Raw genomic sequence first — 17,564 nt, 5'->3', positions numbered from 1 at the left:
TGTGAAATTTGGCCTGGCTGTTTATCCATAGAGTTTGTGAGAAGTATAAACAGGATTTGGAAGATGTTAATCCAATCGTTAACAGATTTTTCACACTGGGGCATGTGGTTATTGGTGAGGATGATCAGAGTGTTTCAACTTTGCAGGAATTTGTTGCAGTATCACGTGAGCATATCTGATGTCAGATTTACAAAGGAAGAGAATGATAAGACATACTGCTGAAATCAAGTCAGGGATTGAACATTAGTAGAAGGTTCATATGACTGAATAATACTTAGACCAATTGCAGTGGCAGATCAGCACAGCGACTGAATGGAACAGCAAAAGCCAAGATGCAAAGCAGGAGGGGACAGTGCCAACAGATAATTATAGAAAACCAGATTATAGGATAATTCAGGAAGTAGAAGAACACAGGTTTGCTCTCAAAGAATCATCCAGTTTCTCATTGGGAACATAGTGGGCACCATTCTCAACATTCACTGGCACCCCTTTGGACTCATTTGCAGCCGGAGAAATAGATAAAAGAACGCTGAGGCACAATCTTAACATATATACAAGTAAAGACCCAGGTGAGTTCTCAAAAACCAGTAGAAGGATGTCAGGAAAGAGATTTAACAGAAAGCTCTCGGATAAGATGGCCTAGGTCTCAGACTACTTTGGTTGGACCAAAAACAACTGAATGAGAGTGGTAATCCAGGGTAGATAAAGGCATCTGTCACATTACCAGTCTCATCAAAGTTCCTCATCACAGACCTAACAAGCATGATGAGTCTTTACCCAGAAAATGGGTAATACACTATTCCCATTCCCACTTTCTGTTTTGTATGTCTCCTTTGAAGACCTGACTTAGCTGTCTTCCCCAAGGGGTACCCATATGACTTATTTATGTTTTTCCATTGTTCTTTTGGAGTTCAAGATTTTTCTTTATGTTGAAACACAAATGTATACTTTTACAACTTTTAGCTGCAACTGCTCTCTTCAATTTAGCCTTGCATATATGCTGTCATGCCGCTGGAGGCATCGCATTGGGGTCAGCACTGTGTGGGGATGGCAGACAAAGCATGTGAGGCCATTAGTCAGACTAAGTATAAGTAGTCACCACAGGGCTGCAGCACAAGCCCTTCCATGGCTATTCGGTTGCTTGCCCGTGTTTGTTGTCAGTCAAGTGGTGCATGATGGGTTGTTGCCTGGGCCTGACGCACTTTTTTTATACAAGCAAGTCTTGGCCTTGCTGCTGAAGCATCCACTCTGTGCACAATGTAACAATTAAGGGGAAACTGTCTCTTAAATGCTAGCATATCCACAATCTGTCTCCTTACACAAAGGAATCGATCAGTAAGAGCCAAGATGATGGTGGTGGCCAGAAATCTTTTGCTGTGGACAGTTAAAGTTCAGTCTGAAATCTGAGGTGGAGACAGGCCCTTGCTCTCAGTTTTGGATTGAAAGAGCTCTAGAGTCACTATATCACAGACGTGGAGGTGTCGTTAACGCCGGAACCCAGGAGATTCTTACTAAACGTGTGGGAGCCGAACGATCTTACGCGCCCGGCACAGGTGTGGGCCACACTGGGGATAATGGTAGCGAAGCGCAACATCGCACAAAAATGGGGTGCGGGAGAGTCGCCATCACTCATGGTGTAGGGATCTGGATACTGCCATGGTGGCCGAAAAAGTAGTGTTTATCAATCGAGGATGTCCTCAGAAGTGGAGCAGGGTCTGGGGGGCCTGGAATAAATTCAGGGGATACATCTGTGAGCCACCAAGGGTATGGGCGGAGGAGGGAGTCTGAAGACGAAAATGACGGGGAGATGTGAATTTAATAGATGGAATATTGTCCTCTGTTGCGATGTATGTAATATCAATACGCCAATTGCCGAAAACCATAGATGTCTGGATATAATGCTTATATGTACTATCTGATTAACTTGTGCCTTGATTATAATTACAATAAAAAGATTTATTTTTTTTAAAAGAAAGAACTCTAGAGTCTTGATCCTTGCATTTTCAGATGTCAAGGCAAAGTGCAGCAGTTTGGATTTGCATCCACTGAAGTCTAATTATGGGTTTTTTGGGGCCACTGATACCCATCTTAATGGAGATATGTGCAGTGTTGGATGTGTGGGAGGTGTTCTGTCTAATGTGGTGGATGTTGGTATGTGTTGTTAGTTAATGATAAGTCTTGTTGTCAGCACCATGATCTCCAGCTAAATGTAATGAGTTCTGTATAATATATTTTACAAGAGGTGGCTTTGGTGTTGACTGCTGTTGGATCTCTGTTTAATCCATATCTGAACTATATTTGGTGTGTGATATGTTCTGTTCTGAATGTACTTTGGGGCAATCCTGTGGAGCATCACAAAGAAAGAAAGTGAAGGTCTTAACAATCTAAGATAAATAAGGGTAGTCATTGAAATTAAGAGGTGGCATTGAACGAGAGAGAAGATGTGCCGCTGGCCAATTCGCAACAGGACAAGCCAGGAAAGTTCTGTTCTGTTGATATCCCTTGATGACTTGATTACACTGTATCTAGTTTCTGCAAGATTTTCGCTGTGAGGCATATCAGCAAGCTTCGGAACAGCAACTATCTCCATTCTAAAAGTATCACGTGTTCGTCATGTGTTTGTGAAGAGGTTAAGATTGGAAAGTGCACATGAGTAGGTTGACAAGGTGTCCCGGATTTGCCGGGACAGTCCCAGTTTCCCACAGATTTTGGCTGAAGTACCGGTTTTTAGTAAGGGCCGTCTGAAAACAGTTAAGGCATTTTTTATGAGTTAGCATTAATTATAACTTTTTATAAAGCACATGGCTACCCAACTGTGTTTCTCAGCGTAGTGTTACCACGACTTAGCTAATTAAATAACATGTATGGTACTGGGTTTAAAAACTGACTTTTTATTTATTTCCTTAGTGCTTCGTCTGTGTTCCTATATTAATGAGAACTTCCGTTCTGTGCCCCTCGGATGATGTTGAATTGAGTCCTGTTTTTGCCAAATGTCCTGGTTTTTGACTTTTAAAATCTGGTCACCCTACTCATGAGGCAACTTATCTGTTTTCAGCTCGGAGAATGGAGCTAATGGGCCCCCGAGCAGGCGTGTGACACAAAATGATGAGACCTGGCTGCAGAATAAGTTGTGAGTCCCATGAAACTCCCATACCTCATAAATATTCATAGGCCTTAGGCAAAATGGGGGTTAAGGCATGAACAACGCACCTCCCACCCCGCATGCAGAGGCCTGTATTACGCCACCACTCCTGAGGAATGGTGGGTCAAATGTCTATGTGAGGATTTTAAGAGGAAGGGAAAAGTATGAGGAGATACCTGGAGAGAGGTCTTGATCTTGGAGTTGAGTGGAAACAAGAGTGTCTTTGGAGATGTCTCCTGCTCTGAAGCAGCTTATGCAGAAACGTTTTGCTATCACCATCAGCAAAATGCTGATGGCAATTGCGGTTGAAAACACATTTAGCATGCACAGTAAAGAGGTTTCCACATCTTAATTCACATTTCCCCCAACAACTCTTCAAATCAGGGGGTAACATCTACAGATTATGTCATTATCGCTTCATGCTGTTTCCACAAGTGGGCGACATTGAAACAAGGGCATTTACATTGTAGGACTTCAAAATGTCATGCTTTAAGCGCTACACAAAACTACAGGTATATAATAAATTAATGCAACTGTTGTTCGCCCACAAATTTGATGAAAATGCAAATTTGTTTACACAAACGTACATTTTGTAAATAAACAGCTATTAAGAGAGAAAAGCAATAATGTGAATGCACTCGTGAAAATGGACTTGCGACAGACCTGCCTCATAAACAAACAAGTAGGTTTGTACCTGAAATGTAAAGTTGACATCGAACTGCAGTTCTGCCTCACACCCGGTGATTCCTCCATTGTAGACAACCTGGTACTTCTTGTTTTGTTTAACACTCTTGGGAACTTTGAAGAGGCGGAATGTTGCAGAAACAAATTTATAATCCCCTAGAAGTAAAACAAAGAAATTACAGTAGAACCATTAGAGATTTGTACATTAAGACATTACCAGAGCAAAATTCTGCCTTTTCCGAAACTCATTTTCAAGCAAATCATCCTGCCTATTCTACAATTAAACATGGTAAGTAATCCGTAAAGCAAAAGGCAAGTATCATCACCCTTGAACTGAGGGAGCAATTAGATTGTTAAACGTCCAAACAGTTCATTCATTCCAGTTTTGCAATCACCCCCCTGCTCATTTCTCACAAGAAACGTGCCATAACATCAGTTTCCATTGTTTTTTTTTTTTTAACCAGGGAAATGTTAAGGGTGGTTTGCTAAGCTTGCAGAGTCAGAAAAGGAGCAGCATTTCCATCCTTATTTTGGACCGTGACCTTTCATGCTTTTATCTGATTCTTCAACTCGAGACACAAAAACAATGAATCAAAAACATGACCTACTCATTTCACCTTTGAGTCTGTGTCTTCTACCAATGGCCTACCGCCATGTATGGTCAAAAACTGTGTACGAGACCTGGTATCAGCAGCTGTTGCACATTTGTTTTGTGCATTATGTTTGGTGTAGTATGTATTGCGTTTGGTGACGCAAGCTGTGGTAAGTGAACTTAAGACACAGCAGAAGGCATGTCTGCTGCGACTGAGAATAGGCAGGAGTGGGAGAATGAAGCAGCAGCCAGTTTACCAGGCAGTGGAGTAGTGAGGGCTTATGATTGTAGACCGGTGTCTTGAATTGTGGTCTCTAACAAACGAAATTGCATGGGACTATTAAGGGATGCAGGTAATAAAGGTGCAGCTGGTGTAGAGGCACCAGGGCTCAGAGGGAGAGAGGAGGAACTGGACTTCCCTCCACTAGCTCCAGTGTTTTATTAGACTTCCAACTCAAATTTTTTCCTTAAATTTGTGTTTAATCTTGTGAGGCGAGCTATATAATTGTCAAGACATGAAGCACATTCCAGAGGCCACATAATGTAAAGGGCGCACTCCCCACTGTCCCAAGTTGCGCATCACTGCATGCACGTAGGTATAGTGCACCCTATTACAGAGAATGCTGTGCACCATGGGCAGTTGGACACTTATTGCTGCCCTGGGTTTTTGAAGCAGTCCCACAGTCTTTCACATTTGAGGCGTGCCCTGCATTTCAAAGTGCAAAAAAGATGCCCCTAATGGCGGGTGCAGTGAAGGACTGCAAGCACCTGTAAGGGATGTCTGGAGTTCCACGTGACCCCCTATACCCTTTTCAGAGGTCAGCTTCTGGGGACACACTGACTGTGTGGCACTTCTACGTGGCCCTCTGGCAGCCTTTTTGTGTTTGCACCCGCATCCATAATACAGCACAGGTGCAGATGCAAACTGTTCCCCTCATTTGCCTGGGGTCACGACCCCATGAACATGAGATAACACCCCATTAGGATCACCCATGTGTGCCGGCGTTATCTGTATTCCTGGGGCCATATCTTGCTCACAGCTTAGCCGAGTGCTTGTTTGTGTCCATGCAGTGTCTGAAGTGCAGTATTTTATTTATCCAGATATTTCTCAGAGTTTGTCCATTATTTTTAACAGCACAGCTCAGAAAGAGGCATGCCCTACTTCCTAGCTATATTCTCTAAAAATCAAGCTCTAACTCAGAGAAATATTGAGTTAAATGAATTCACTTTACAAATGACAGGTGCATGAAAACAGGAGCGTTGCTCTGCGCTGAGCCAGAGTAGCCCATCATGTTACAGTCCCCGAAGGGGCCACACAGGTGTTTGGGACCTCTTATGTAATACTAGAGTGCATTGGGGTGAAGAAAGTGAGTGCACACACTTGTTGTGCCCCGGGACACTTTCCGGAACAGGGCCCGAATAGCCACTCCCACTACAGACATGACTTGACTCAGATCATAAGTGGGCCCTCTTGCATCATGTGCCCCACAAGGCACTGTGAGAGAAATAGTGCTTAATTTCAAAATAAATGCATAAATCCAGGGATCCAAAGTATTTTTAGGGGCATGCCGCCAGTGTACTAAATACCAGGCTTGCGAATACCAAGGCTGTCCATTCTTTAATCCACTGATGACCTCTTTCTTCCACAACCTTGCACTTGTCTTCTCTTTCTCTCTCCTGGAAATTCGTTTGTCACTTTCTTTCTCTCTTGAGAGATATTTTTCATCCCTGCTATCTCCATTTGTCCCCGTTTTCCTTTCTCTTCTGCCTTCGTTCCCTCTTTCCTGCCTTTCTCTCTCTTGCTCTGGGTCAAAGACTACTGGTGAAAAATAAGTCTTCATCCCCAAAAATGAGTGCCAGTACTGACCCCCTGCAACCACCGTAACAAATCAATTACTGGAGCGAGGGCAAGAAGTCGTCGCCATGTGCAGAAGATGGTACACCGTTGGTTGAGGGGAGAAGGCTACTGGAGTCTGATGCAGTAGCTGCGGTGGTGGGTCTTGGGCTCCAGCAAGCTATGATCCTGGTGACTGAGGCCTAATACACTGAGTATATCTGCATCTATATTACACCTACAATATTTGTGCCTTGCTCCTCACATACACACACTGAAAATGCTTCATAGGCTATTAAAAGCTGTCTGTTAAGTGCCATTTTAAAACGGCTACATTTTAGCTTAATATCCCCTATGTTGCTGAAGGAGTAGATAATGTAATTACACTATACAGTACATTTCATTTATGCTTACAGATACCCTGACGATCTAGTTCAAGGTTAGACTCAGTTTCCCGCTTGGATACTTCTCATTGTAATATAGTTTGACCAGGAAGTACATTAGCCGCCCTGCTTATCCAAAAAGAGCTTTGCTGCCCGTGGCTCGCTTGTCGGGGAGGAGTTAGGTACATTATCTCTGAATCATTCGTAACTAAGCTACAAGCTGTGTGGCGTGCAGGCTTTTGCTTTCACCACTGCAGCTCTTTAGCAAGCAGGTGGGAAGGACTCACTTAACCGAGTGCACCCTCTCCACAGAAATTGCAGGAGTATGTTTTATTCCCCCGTGCCTTGGAGGTTCCCAGCTGAGGGCATGCCTGATCGCCTACAACAGCTGTTATATACGGTCAACACCACAGAGCAATAATTCAGTCATGCCAGTACCAACATCTGGTTGGTTCCATTTAGTGGCCTTTTGAACAAAAGAAAATGCAGCCTATGCGCTTCCAGCAGCACCACTTTGTTTGTAAATAGACATGTATTTATGCGGTCTGATGTATGATTTATGTGTGTATGTATTTGTTATGTCTGCAGCCCTGATGAAGCCTTTGTAGGTGAAACGCGTTGGCTGCGCTGTGTTTGGAAACATACAATAAAATGAAAAGTCTACTGGTGATAAGTTCCACAAGCTTTTGTTCTATTCTAGTGTAACCTGTGTTCGTTGCCTCTCTTATTTGTTGTAAAAAAGTGGCTTTTTGAAGCAGTGGTCCTGCTGCGCTCCAGTTATCGAGCTCCCAGTAAAATAAGTGGGGGGACGCCGTCCACCCGCGTGGTACTTCCGGCCACGTGATGAGCCCCCCAGTGCTACAAGAACATGAACACCACATTACAATCTGACCTCAGCTCTCAGTGATGGACCGTATCTTCACTCCAAGTACACTGCACCCTCAGCCTAGATGCTGCTTGTTATCTGCTCATTAAGGGCCTCATGTAGGTAGCGAAATACCGGTCGGTAACGGCCCAATTTCGGTAAATATTCCGTTACCGACCGGTATTCAGACAAGTGAGATGTAGGAGACCAAAAACCACTTTTCGGTAAATATGAGGCGGTAAATACCGATTCATATTTACCGAATACATAATTAACGAATCGGTAAATATGAAGTGGTAAATATGAAGTGGTAAAAAGTTAAAATGACATGTAGGAGCACTCGGTAATTAAGAAATCCAAGAAAATCGGTAAATAAGAGTCGGTAATTAACACGGATTGAAAGCAGGTGGTAACCAACAACAGTGCAGCTAAGCAATCCCAAAATGCAACAGCGTGGACACCCTGGCAGCTATGTACGTCATTGCAATGCGCCTACGTCTAGAGGCAGCAGGACTGAGGGTTTGGCGACGGAAGGAACGCATCCACAGACAGCGCATCACACTATTCCAGCTGACTGATGCAGAGATACATGAGAGGTACAGGCTACACCCCGAAACCATCATGGACTCAATCAGGGACCCGCACCCACTCCTGGACCAGCCAATGAGAAGGGCGCACGCCATACCCCCACATGTGCAGGTGCTCTGCAGCCCACATCTGCTGGCATCCGGCATTTCTCAGGTGGTGACAGCTGCGGTGGGTGGTGTATCCCAGAGTTGCCTGTCCCGTTCCTTCAGGAATTACTTCCCCCATTATATTGGCTGCATTGATGGGACACACATCCCACTCTGTCCACCAGCTGACACAGAGCACATCTACAGGATCAGGAAGTCCACCCACTCCATCAATGTGCATACCGAATGGAATGATATTGTGAATGGTCCCGTGGGTGGCAGAACCAAAAGGTGCGCGTATGCTATTTACAACGAGGTCTGCAAGTTGCCGCACAGTGAGGCGGCTTCCAGACTGAGAGCTATTGACCAAGCAAACATGGAGAAGGCCTAAGCCGTTATAGACATTAGCTCTAGCACTCTCACTTCTAGGATTCATACATGAGACAATAGGCACATGCAAGTACACGGCGCATGCAATGTACAAGCCCCGATTTTGGCGTGCGTCCTACGAGGTATCCCAGTGCCTGTGATTACACCTTCTTTCACTGTGCTTGCAAACGGTATTCATTTAATAATGATTAATGAAGTTTGCTGCGGGATGTGAGTGGTAATCCCGTACATAACTGTCTCGCATGAAGTTGTCTGCTGCAATACTGTTCTTTTTCCACCCCCGCATGGGCGGCGGGATGTTTCCATCTGGCCTTCGATTCCAACCTTGAAAGCAGAGTCCAACAAGTTGAGCAGAATAGAGCGCCATTGTCCCACAAAGAGGTGCCTTTGACTTCCTCTCGTTAAAATATTTGTCCTTCACGTTGCTACTACGCGCACTGAGGAACAGGCGCCTCTGAATACTGACCTCCCCCTGCATTTCGGCTCTTTGATCCAAAGTATTATCAATGCCTCGTCCACGACCGGCCTGGCTCAATTTTTTCTAACATGTGGGGCTCGGGTCTCGTGACCTCTTTCCAAACAATTTGTGGTGTAATTCCGGCATTTGTTCATTCACTGTTCTCGAGCATCTTTGGAGGTGTTCCGCTGCTTCTGGCGCTGGTGGCAGGTGTGCTGCTTTTACTTTTCATACTACGGAATGGCTGCTCCTTCTGTGCCACACGAGCACCTGTCCCGTCTGCATCTTCTTCGTGATAGGATGCTTGACTTCTATGGTACTTTGCCATTGGCGACTTTGAGCCTGGCTTATGGATTATCCTTCAGGTATTCCTACTTCACCTGCGTACAACCTGTATTACACTGCCTGGATTGTCCCTTTGAATGGCCTCTGGATTTGTGCTTGACCAACATGGTGTCTCCGGTGCCGGATTTCGATCGACTGATGAGGCCCTTAGTGTCTCACGAGTTGTCCTGTTCTGGTGTCCGGATCATGGCGTGTGGAGCGGCGCATGGTATCCTGGGTAATTGGGACATCTCAGCGGCAGCCTACGACTTCTTGTCCATGAGCTATTTGGAGGAACATTCCGGGTGCCCTCTGATTGTGCTAGAGGCTCCGTTGGTTGGAGAACACGTATGTTCCTTTTCTTTACTCAATTGGATGGCTGAGACTTTTAGTGGCCCTGAAAACGATTGCTTGTTGGAAGCCGTGGCCACATATGCTGCCTATACATTCATGGATTAACTGGATTGTCGTCCATTGCGCCTGTGCTACTGGACAGCACCCTGGCGCAACATTTATTTCTTTTAGTTCTCGTTTTTCTCTTCCTGATGGTCTGCTTGAGTTTTTTACTATACTTGCATTGTGTTTTTGGAATTGTATGCTGCAATTAATTGGACTGTAGGACTTTGGCGCTGCATTGGTTACGCCCTGTTCTGCTCTGACGAAACTGAACTCTGCGTTCTCTCTTTTCTTGCCTATTACATATTGCTTCGCTCAAGGGGGCGTGTAGTGAGTTCTCCCTGAATACGTACATGCATTGTTCAGTTGGCATTACCACGTTGAATGTTATGTAGCCATATTTGTGTCTTTGCACACGACACTGCGTTTACATGTTCTTTCTTGAATAAACTGCTGACTCGAGACTTCCTTCAGACGAGTGCATTCTGTTGTTCCCATCCCAAGCTCTGCGCAGCGACCTTGGTCTGTACATGCTGTGACACACAGTCTGGAATTTTACACAATGCATGTTTTCCACTCTAGGTTGTTCGACCCACGATTTAGCCATGGCACACGCGCAGCTGCACATACCTGACAGTTGGTGCTTTTCATATCTCAGACGTCATGTTTATTATTCAGACCGAAGACGAGCCTTCCTGCGAGGAGACTCCTGATGCTCCTGTGATGTGATTTCACTAAGCTGATCTTTGAGGTATGGGGTCCCCTATTCAAGCCTGAGAGACCTTCTATAATGACATGATTGTGATATTGGCTACTTAGTTAAGGGAAGGTGGTAGTGTCCTCGGTATTTTCCGATTCGCTAAATACCACCTCGGTATTTACCGATTCGGTGGATACCACCTCGGTATTTACCGATTCGGTGGATACCACCTCGGTATTTACCGATTCGGTGACTTCCGATTCGTATTTACCGAATGTTACCGAATCGGTAACTGTTACCGAATTTTTACCTACATATAACTTACCGGTTCTAATTTACCGATTCGGTACGGCTCGGTATTTATGAACCGGTAAAATTTATTTACCTACATGAGGCCCTAAAAGTGCAAATCCAGGCTCATCACTGGAAGTAGAGAAAACCCTGGTCCCCAAAACATGTACATGACGACATGGAGGTCCTTGGCAACCTAGCCATGCCTTTTGACGTTTCTATACTACATAAAGATATCCACCTTTACAAAAGCCTATTCCCATGGTAAATACTCACTTCCCCAAACTCCCTAGGAGTACCTTGCTCCCGCGCCCCAAATAAGCCAATCACACTCTGTCTTCTGCAGACATCGCTAACCTACTGGCTAGTTACAATTCTTCTAACACCACCCCCCTTCCACTTTCCTCTCCAAGTAAGTCTACTCTGTGCACTATTCCGATCATCTCTTCTGTCAGAACTAATCACTAGCCTCATTCTACCCTTGCACCCTCTTACAAGAAGAATGTTATCCCTATCACCCCTAAAAGCCCAAACGCCCCTGTCACCAAAATAGTTTTGTCAGTGTTGCGCTGCTTGCTCCACAACTGCAGATCTGCAATTAAACACAAATTGGAAATTTCTGACATCATCATTCTCCACAACCTTGACATTCTATTCCTCACTGAGACCTGGTTCAACGACATCTCTCATACTACTTTTGATCTTCTGTTACCCACCGACTATTCTATCTTTAGAAATGACAGAACAGACAAAGATGGAGGAGGTGTTGCAATCATCTTCAGAAACTCCCTTCAACTTAAGGATTTTCCTAACAGCTCCTTCCGTACATTCGAATGCCTGTCGCTGGAGCTTCAAGTGCAACACTGCTCCCCCTTCAGATTTCATGCCATTTATCACCCACCTGGTGACTGCTCTTCTTTTTTGGAGGAACTCACCGACTTCATCAGCGACCAATACTCTCAAAGTGACAGACAGATTTTCCTGGGAGACTATAATCTTCACTGGGGCTCTTTGAAAGACTCTGCTTCCAATAGGCTTGACACTTTTCTCTCAGCAAATGATCTTATCCAACACTGCACTGAAATGACACACTTTAAGGGCTCAATTCTGGACCCTGTTATATCTAAAGCAGGCATGCTTACTATTGCTATCGCTATTCAAGTAGACTGGTCTGACCACTTCCTAATCCCCTTCTCTCTTCACCTATCACAATCTATAACGCTTGGCCAACCTAAAAGGACTACTACCTGGTTTCGTAACACCAAAAACATTGACCATGACACTCTGTGTGATTCTGCTATGCTATCACTTCCAAGGTTAGATCCCAACTTGGATGTCAATGATCTTACCTCCCAATGCCTCTCAGTCCTTGCAGTCGAAATTGATAATATCGCTCCACTTTAAAGCAAAAGGAAAAGGCCTATTCCTTCAGCACCATGGTTCAATAAATCCCTTTATGAAGAAAGGAAGAACCGGAGAATCCTGGAGAAACAATGGAGGCAATCTCCATCCACCTCCAGTCTTTCTACTCTACATTCAGCAAGATCAAAATACCACAACCACATCTTCCATGAAAAAACATCACACTTCAGAACCCTCCTCGACTCAGCCAAAAACAGACCCAAAAAGCTATTTGACCTCATCAAAAATCCAAACTGCCCTCCCTCAACCACCAAGCCTGACAACTCTCCTAAGAAAGCAGCAGAGTTTGCTATATTCTTTGATGAAAAAGTTAAATCACTGGTGGAGCAGGTCATTCATCCTACTCCCCCCTAGAGGAGCGCAAATCCTTAGTCATTTGGCAGCACTTTGACATCATCTCTGAAGATGCCCTCCTCAAATGCATCCTCGAAACAAAACCCTCTAACCATTCATTTGACCCCATCCCTAGTGTCATTGCCATTGATTTCTACACCCAAACTCTTTCCTATTGGACCAGTCTGTTTAACCTCTTCCTTAGCAAAGGCTCCCTTCCTGTTGCCCTTAAAACAGGACAGGTTACCCCACTTCTTAAAAAACCTTCCGCTGATGCGAACGACCTCAACAACTTCCGCCCTATCACTAACCTCCCTTTTCTTGCGAAAATCACAGAAAGATGTGGAGCGAAACAACTTTCCCTACATATAAAAGATAATAATCTTCTTCACAATTTCCAGTCTGGTTTCATTCAAAACTGCAGCACCTAAACAGCCCTGTTGCAAGTGTTAATCACAACACTCTTCTTGACACTCTTCAACAGAGAATGGGCTTGGAAGGCACAGTGTTTAAATGGTCTGCCTCATTCCTCTCGGACAGATCTCAAATAATCAAAATAGCGAACAGTCTTTTGTCTTCATAGGCAGTAGTAGGTCAAGGCGTCCCTCAAGGTTCTATCCTTGCACCCACTTTGTTCAATCTTTATTTGGAACCATTGGGAAAACTCCTAAGTAAATCTGGGATCCTTTAACATTTCTATGCGGATGACACTCAAATCTACCTCAAGGTGTCTTCCGCCCACGATATCTCAATCCTCAACTCTACTCTCAACTCTATTCAAAACTGGATGTTGGCTCATCAACTCATTCTGAATCCTTCCAAAACTGAATTCCTCCTCCTCTCTACCTCACTCTCTCCTCCTCCTGTTCAATCTTGGATGAATCAGCTGAATTTACTCAACAATAAACCTATTGTTGTCGACAGCGCAAAATCCCTTGGTGTCATACTTGACAAAAGGCTCAATCTACTCTCCCACATCAATTCCACTGCAAAGAATGCACGATACCAACTGCGCCTTCTCTGGGGGATTCAACGTGTCTTCCCGGAGCAAGACTTAAAAACTTTGGTCCAATCTCTGGTTCTCTCTAGATTGGACTACTGCAATTCTCTTCTTACTGGCCTCCCCAAATCCCACCTTTCCCCTCTTAAATCCGTTCTCCATTCAGCCGCTCGTTTTGTCTTTGGGGCCAAAAAAAGTGACCACATCACACCCATTTTGTCTTCTCTTCGAAGGCTTCCCATCGAGGCAAGATCAATCTACAAGACTGCCTGTTTTACCCATAAAGCCTTGCACACTTCCTCCCCTCGATACCTGCTGAATAAACTTAAAATCCCTGGAGGCTCTAGACCTTTTCGTAATGCCGAAAATGTACTGCATCAGTCCCCCACCTTCAAAAGGGAAAGATCAATGGCTCAATCCTTCTCAGGCAATGCGGTCAGAATCTGGAACTCGCTTCCTCCACTACTCCGTACCACCACCTCTACCCGGACTATCAAAACTGACCTCAAATCTCTTCTCTTCCAAAGACACTTCCAGAACTAATACATCCCTTTTCATGTTCCTCAAGGAAGTTCTTTCAATATTATAAATTTGTAATCTAGGCCTGTACGATCTTCATCCTAATGTGTTATTGTTTTGTTTGATTGCCTTCTATTGTTTTATTTTACTTTTTTTCCTTCTCGTTTGCTTCTGTAACGTGTACATTTGTAAAATTCTCCTCATGTAACGTACTTGGTTCTATTGTGAAGCGCTCTGACACCTTTGGGTAAAGTCTGCGCTATTTAAAAATGCATCAAATAAATAAATACAAATAAATGTTACATCCCCACTTCAAGCCCAGTGTCAATGCCTATGTTAAATTCCTCTTCCCTACCCTATATATCCCCACTTTGTTTAACGTCATGTCTAGGACTTTGCTTCCTCCTTGTCTGCCAAAATAATTACCACCCATAGCAAATTGTTTTAATTTCTCCTTTACGCCTGCGCTGTGTACTTCTCCTTTAACCCTTCAACAGAAAGCTGAGCTGCTATCTTGTCCATCTCACCCAGAGACTTCCATCACTCGGATCTGCCAAGCCATCCTGCTCTCCATTTGACTGCTTATGTTCTGTCCCATCTCAACCCCTTTTCAACCTCTCCCACTACCATAAATGTTTAACGTGCACCACTACACGTCCCTTACAGCGAAAGAAGATCCTCAAGGCCTTTCATCCATCTATCGCCCAGAATCCGAACTCCGTTCCTTACCCAATACCCTAGAATACCCCAGAATCTGTGTCTCCTCGCCAAATATATACAAACCACGCCAATCTGTCTTTCATCATCTCCATTCCACAGATAACATCGATATATATATATATATATATATATATATATATATATATATATATTGTTTGTTCTCCCAAAGCATGCTGGAACTCGTGGTGCATTATTAACAATTCTTACCTTTCAGTGGGTGTGCGCCATAACATTCCAATCATCGATTGTTTTTCAGCCCTCCTGTGGACTGAGAGGCCTACCAGAAGGCAATTTGACTAATTAGCATGCAGACGAGAGTGCAGTGTTAGCGCTTTGCAAAGTTTCATTCATGCCTGCGAACAAGGATCAGGAGGGTCCGAAACGCATCAGGCAAGGAATTTATCTTAATACAGATGCCGGTTTTGGCTTGCAATTAAAGAATTCAGGAGAATTCATCTGCTTGGAGAGTGCGTCTTCTTTTGAGGAAAACTTGGGTATGATATATATGTATATGCATGTATATGTATGTATATATATGTATCCTGTCACAAACGAGTAACAAATTACTCAATGTGAAACAGACAGATGTCCTCTTTGAAAACAGAAAGACATCCTGGGAAAAAGAATCAGCCAACATCCCCCGTATGATCACCACATACAATGCTAGATCCAACAGTCTCAAAACCATCATGAGGAGACATTGGGGCCTCATTCTGGCAGACCCTGTAATCGGCAAAAATGTAGGCGACTCCCCCGTTGTAACCTATAAAAGACCAAGATCCCTTAAGGATAAATTGGTCCAGAGTTTCCATCAATCAGTACCAACTACTACCTGGTTACAGGTCAAGGAAGGGTTTCCCAGGTGCAATTCCTGCAAAGCTTGTAAATTTACTCCCAGCTGCAAAACCTTCAAAACATACGATGGCAAAAACAGATCTATAGCTAAATTCATCACATGTACCACGGAATTTGTAATTTACCAGTTAGAATGTCCGTGCGGTCTTAGATATATAGGAAGCACCAAACTGCAACTAACAAACGCATCCTAGAACATCAAAGGGCTATAACCAATATGGACTTCAGTTATCCTGTTGCGAGACATTTCTACAACTCCCACAACAGTAACAATAAATTACTCAGGTTTTGTGGGATCGACTGAGTAATGAAACATATACGAGGAGGCGATAGGGAGAAACAGCTGTGCATTCTCGAATCCAGGAACATCATTGATCTCAATACCAGGCTGCCATTCGGGCTGAATAAGAAGGAGGAACTGTGTACACACATAGGAATTTAATGGTCCATTCTCCTATGTTATTTCCGCATGCATGATTACATATTAGGACATTTGTCCTTTTTAAATTTGATGTTTCTTCACATTTAGATACTTTTCTTCTCTGCTTTCTTTCTGATAAGGGTTCCTTATCTTTAGTCTTAATTTTGGGTGCACGTAGAAATAATCATGATTTGTGGCGACCCATATATATACCAGCAGGGCATTGGCCCATGATTGAGTTATGATCTACATGAAATTCCATTATGTGATCATATTTGTGAATATGCTGCTTTTGCAGAATGTTTAGCAGCTTATTTTTTGATATATGAATAGTTGGATGCTACTCACAATAGGATGAATGGCACCCTATGTGATCGACCGCCCCAGACTTTTGTAATTTCCACTTATAGAAAACTTGGAAAATGTTATTATGCAAACCAGGACAACATATGGTATACATTATGGATATTAAGTTAACAATATCGTCATGGTGTTCAGTTGCATATTATCTTTGTGCAATTTTTTTCATTTTCTCTTTTGCTGGACATTTATCAAGATGAATCGACCATGCGTATAAGCATTGTATGATTTGAAGTTTTATGCTGCTTCAAAACGACACCGCTTCGTATTATGAATTTGTCTAATGGTTAAAGATTTTCCCCTTGACCATAGTCGCTCCAATGGGAGAATTGCTGATAGGCATGCATATCTGTCTTTTTGTATTTAGGAATCAAAATTCTATGACATAATGAATTCGTACTGTATAAAATAACACAAATGGCGAAAATCCAATTGTCATTATGTGGATTATGGTGAGATCTGATTTCGATATCCCATTGATTTTTTCGTATTAGGGTGTATTTGTATAATATTCCAGATTGAGTTTCTAATTCTAACTTTAATATAATTTGAATGGCAATTGTTTTTTAACAATTTGATACTGTTTTCATGACACCAAACGATAAACTAAATTATTGCGCTGTAGTAACTCTTCTATGTCCACCATGACATCATTTGTATTTAATGGCTTTCCTGGAGCTGTTTGGGTAACTTGACAAAGGCCACCTCGGCTGAAACGCGTTGTTCTTTTCACGATTAAATCACTCGTTACTGAATTGGTGTGCCGCTTCCTTATGGATTTCTTTGATATTTGTGGCTTCCTGCCGCCACCGCTAGCACCGACACTGAAAGGCAGACGTACGGCGTTCTGGCAGTTACCTGGATCTTCAATATATATATATAAAACATTTCTAGCTTTAGCCCACCACATACAACCTGCCTCCATTTATAGCCGCCTGGGCATCCTCGGCTTGCGGCTCAGTGGATTGCCCAACCATGCTTACAAATCCGGCCTCTTTTGGCACTGCAGAAACGTTTCTCTAATAGTTCTCCCTTTAACTCTATAGGGTCTGCTTCTTTGTTTTTTGGTGCTCATCACTCTCTACATCTATCCCTTTAATGCTGTGTCCCTCAGGGTTTACTATTGGGTCTCCTCCTGAAATACCTGTATATCTCTCCCCTTGGTGACATAATCTCATCACTTGGCTTGTGTATATTCAGAT

The 17,564-nt window shown here is 43.5% G+C and overlaps 1 protein-coding gene across 1 annotated transcript in view; it reads right to left on the bottom strand.

Annotated features, from left to right (window-relative positions):
* AS3MT (arsenite methyltransferase) overlaps positions 1-17,564 on the bottom strand; it is a 228,030-nt gene that overhangs the window by 44,470 nt on the left and 165,996 nt on the right. Inside the window, exon 9 of the mRNA XM_085606584.1 lies at positions 3,837-3,982. Within this exon, the coding sequence (XP_085462710.1) occupies positions 3,837-3,982 (146 nt within the window). The remainder of the gene's footprint in view (positions 1-3,836; positions 3,983-17,564) is intronic.

The sequence above is a fragment of the Triturus cristatus genome, chromosome 1_2 (genome assembly GCF_964204655.1).
Source record: "Triturus cristatus chromosome 1_2, aTriCri1.1, whole genome shotgun sequence".
Classification (NCBI taxonomy): Eukaryota; Metazoa; Chordata; class Amphibia; order Caudata; family Salamandridae; genus Triturus; species Triturus cristatus.
Note: the sequence above shows the minus strand (reverse complement) of the source record. Positions and strands in the feature narration are given on the sequence as shown.